Source organism: Sinocyclocheilus rhinocerous, unplaced genomic scaffold (assembly GCF_001515625.1).
Source record: "Sinocyclocheilus rhinocerous isolate Xijiao unplaced genomic scaffold, SAMN03320098_v1.1 scaffold662, whole genome shotgun sequence".
In the NCBI taxonomy this organism is placed as follows: Eukaryota; Metazoa; Chordata; class Actinopteri; order Cypriniformes; family Cyprinidae; genus Sinocyclocheilus; species Sinocyclocheilus rhinocerous.
Genome location: NW_015639782.1, coordinates 3576658 through 3577632, shown reverse-complemented (window position 1 = coordinate 3577632; position 975 = coordinate 3576658). Strand labels below are relative to the sequence as shown.

General features: G+C 39.8%; 1 protein-coding gene across 1 annotated transcript in view; it reads left to right on the top strand.

Moving 5' to 3' along the window:
- The window catches only part of LOC107752066 (glutamate receptor 1-like), a 40186-nt gene extending 39491 nt beyond the window's left edge, over positions 1-695 (top strand). Inside the window, exon 5 of the mRNA XM_016567917.1 lies at positions 436-695. Coding sequence (XP_016423403.1) covers positions 436-695 — 260 coding nt within the window. The remainder of the gene's footprint in view (positions 1-435) is intronic.
- The last annotated feature ends 280 nt before the right edge of the window (positions 696-975 follow it).

Sequence of the window (975 nt, the reverse complement as noted above, 5' to 3'; positions counted from 1 at the left end):
CGAACAGACTGCAACTTCAATCTGTTTAGTTGCGGGACTGAAACGTGAGGCCCGGAGCCGCAGTGAAAAATAACCTCGGCCAGGGCAAAGATAGCAACAGCAGAGTATGATACAGCATTAAAATACACAGGGAAACCTGGTTCAAAAACAGATTGAGGCCATTTTGCCACCAACAGGGAGAGGAAAAGATATGCAGCGTTCAAGGCAGCAGAGATAGAAAAGCGCCCTGCTGTTTGGTAAATGTCAGCGAGAACCTTTTTGCGCATTGATTATCTGCCTCTTCAGAAACTCCATCCGCAGCATTTCAAGTCCAGTGATGCATATAGAAACGTTTACTAATTGCTTCTCAGAAGTGAATAATAAAACCAGCGAGATGTTAACAATGCGACGTGAATGATGTCTGTATTGTAAATCATGTTCTGTTGTCGTCTCCAGTCTGTTCGCAGTTCTCCAAAGGAGTGTACGCCATCATCGGCGTGTACGACAGGAAGACCGTCAACATGTTGATGTCGTTCTGCGGTGCGCTACACGTCTGCTTCGTGACGCCCAGCTTCCCCATGGAAAACTCCAACCAGTTTGTTATCCAGCTGAGACCCGAACTGCAGGACGCCCTGGTAGGCGTAATCGAACACTACAAGTGGTCTAGGTTCGTCTACATGTACAGCTCGGACTCTGGCTTTTTATGCTTTTTATGATCTAAATCTTTGGATTTTGGGGGGAATTTACTAAGAATTAATTGCACCCAATGTTTATTTTGTTTATTTGAATGTTTTTATTTGGTTTTTATTTGATGTATAGTTGCTTACTATACTGATGTATAGTATTATTTAATAATGACATTAACAATAATAAATATTTTTTATTTAAATGTAATTATTATTAAAATGCAATTACATTTTCAAAATAATAATAGTAATAATAATTATTGTTATTATTAGGGCTGGGCAAGTTAACGTGTTATGATCGCATTAACGC